Consider the following 1,033-nt stretch of genomic DNA (forward strand, 5'->3'; position numbering starts at 1 on the left):
TTACAAAATTTTCCAATTGTGTTCTGCAGGTATAGGATCCTGTCACTGACATATATACAGATAAGGACTATCTGGCAATGGAGAATCAAACAATCATCTCTGAATTCATCCTCCTGGGCTTCCCCACTGGATTTGAGATCCAGCTTTTTCTTTTTGTGCTCTTCTCCCTCACTTACATACTAACAGTCCTGGAGAATCTCATCATTATCTCAGCAGTTAAAGGTAACCAAAACCTTCACAAGCCAATGTATTTCTTCTTGGGAAACCTGTCTTTCTTGGAAATCTGGTATATCAGTGTCACACTTCCCAAACTGCTGGTAGACTTCTGGTCACAGGGCAAAACAATCTCCTTCCAGTGTTGCATGGCACAGCTTTACTTCTTCATCTCCCTTATGTGTACTGAATGTGTCCTCCTGGCTGTCATGGCGTATGACCGCTATGTAGCCATATGTAACCCACTTCGTTATCCAGTCATCATGACCCATCGATTGTGCTTCCAGCTAGGTTTGCTCTCCTGGGTGTGTGGCTTTTCTATCTCTTTAGTCAAGGTTACCTTTATCTCTAGACTCAGCTTCTGTGGTCCTGGAGTCATCAATCACTTTTTTTGTGACATCTCTCCTGTACTTAACCTCTCCTGCACCGATATGTCAGTGGCTGAGCTGGTGGATTTCATTTTGGCTTTGGTCATTCTGTTAATCCCTCTCTCCATCACAGTCCTGTCCTACCTGTTCATCATTATTTCAATTTTTCGTATCCCCACAACTCATGGAAAGAAGAAAGCCTTCTCAACCTGTGCCTCACATCTTACTGTGGTCATCATCTTCTTCTCAACAACAGTCTTCATGTATGCTCGGCCCAGAAAAATCCACCCCTTTAATCTCAACAAAATAGTGTCCATCTTCTATGCTGTGATCACTCCAGCTCTCAATCCTCTCATCTATTGCTTGAGAAATAAGGAAATGAAAGAAGCATTAAGAAGAAATTTAGGCAGGAAAGACCCAGTTAGATAAGCCACTGAAGGCTGGTTTCCAGA

General features: G+C 42.7%; 1 protein-coding gene across 1 annotated transcript; it reads left to right on the forward strand.

The window, feature by feature from the left end:
* The first annotated feature begins 77 nt into the window (after positions 1 to 77).
* LOC107125293 (olfactory receptor 6B1-like) lies at positions 78 to 1,010 on the forward strand. The gene has a single exon (XM_015428736.1). It carries the CDS (start codon positions 78 to 80, stop codon positions 1,008 to 1,010), a length of 933 nt encoding a protein of 310 aa, XP_015284222.1.
* The last annotated feature ends 23 nt before the right edge of the window (positions 1,011 to 1,033 follow it).

The sequence above is a fragment of the Gekko japonicus genome, unplaced genomic scaffold (assembly GCF_001447785.1).
Source record: "Gekko japonicus isolate JY-2015 unplaced genomic scaffold, Gekko_japonicus_V1.1 scaffold36268, whole genome shotgun sequence".
NCBI lineage: Eukaryota > Metazoa > Chordata > Lepidosauria > Squamata > Gekkonidae > Gekko > Gekko japonicus.

Excerpts from the sequence above, each read along its gene's own strand:
- LOC107125293 (XM_015428736.1), top strand. The coding sequence starts at position 78 with ATGGAGAATCAAACAATCATCTCTGAATTCATCCTCCTGGGCTTCCCC.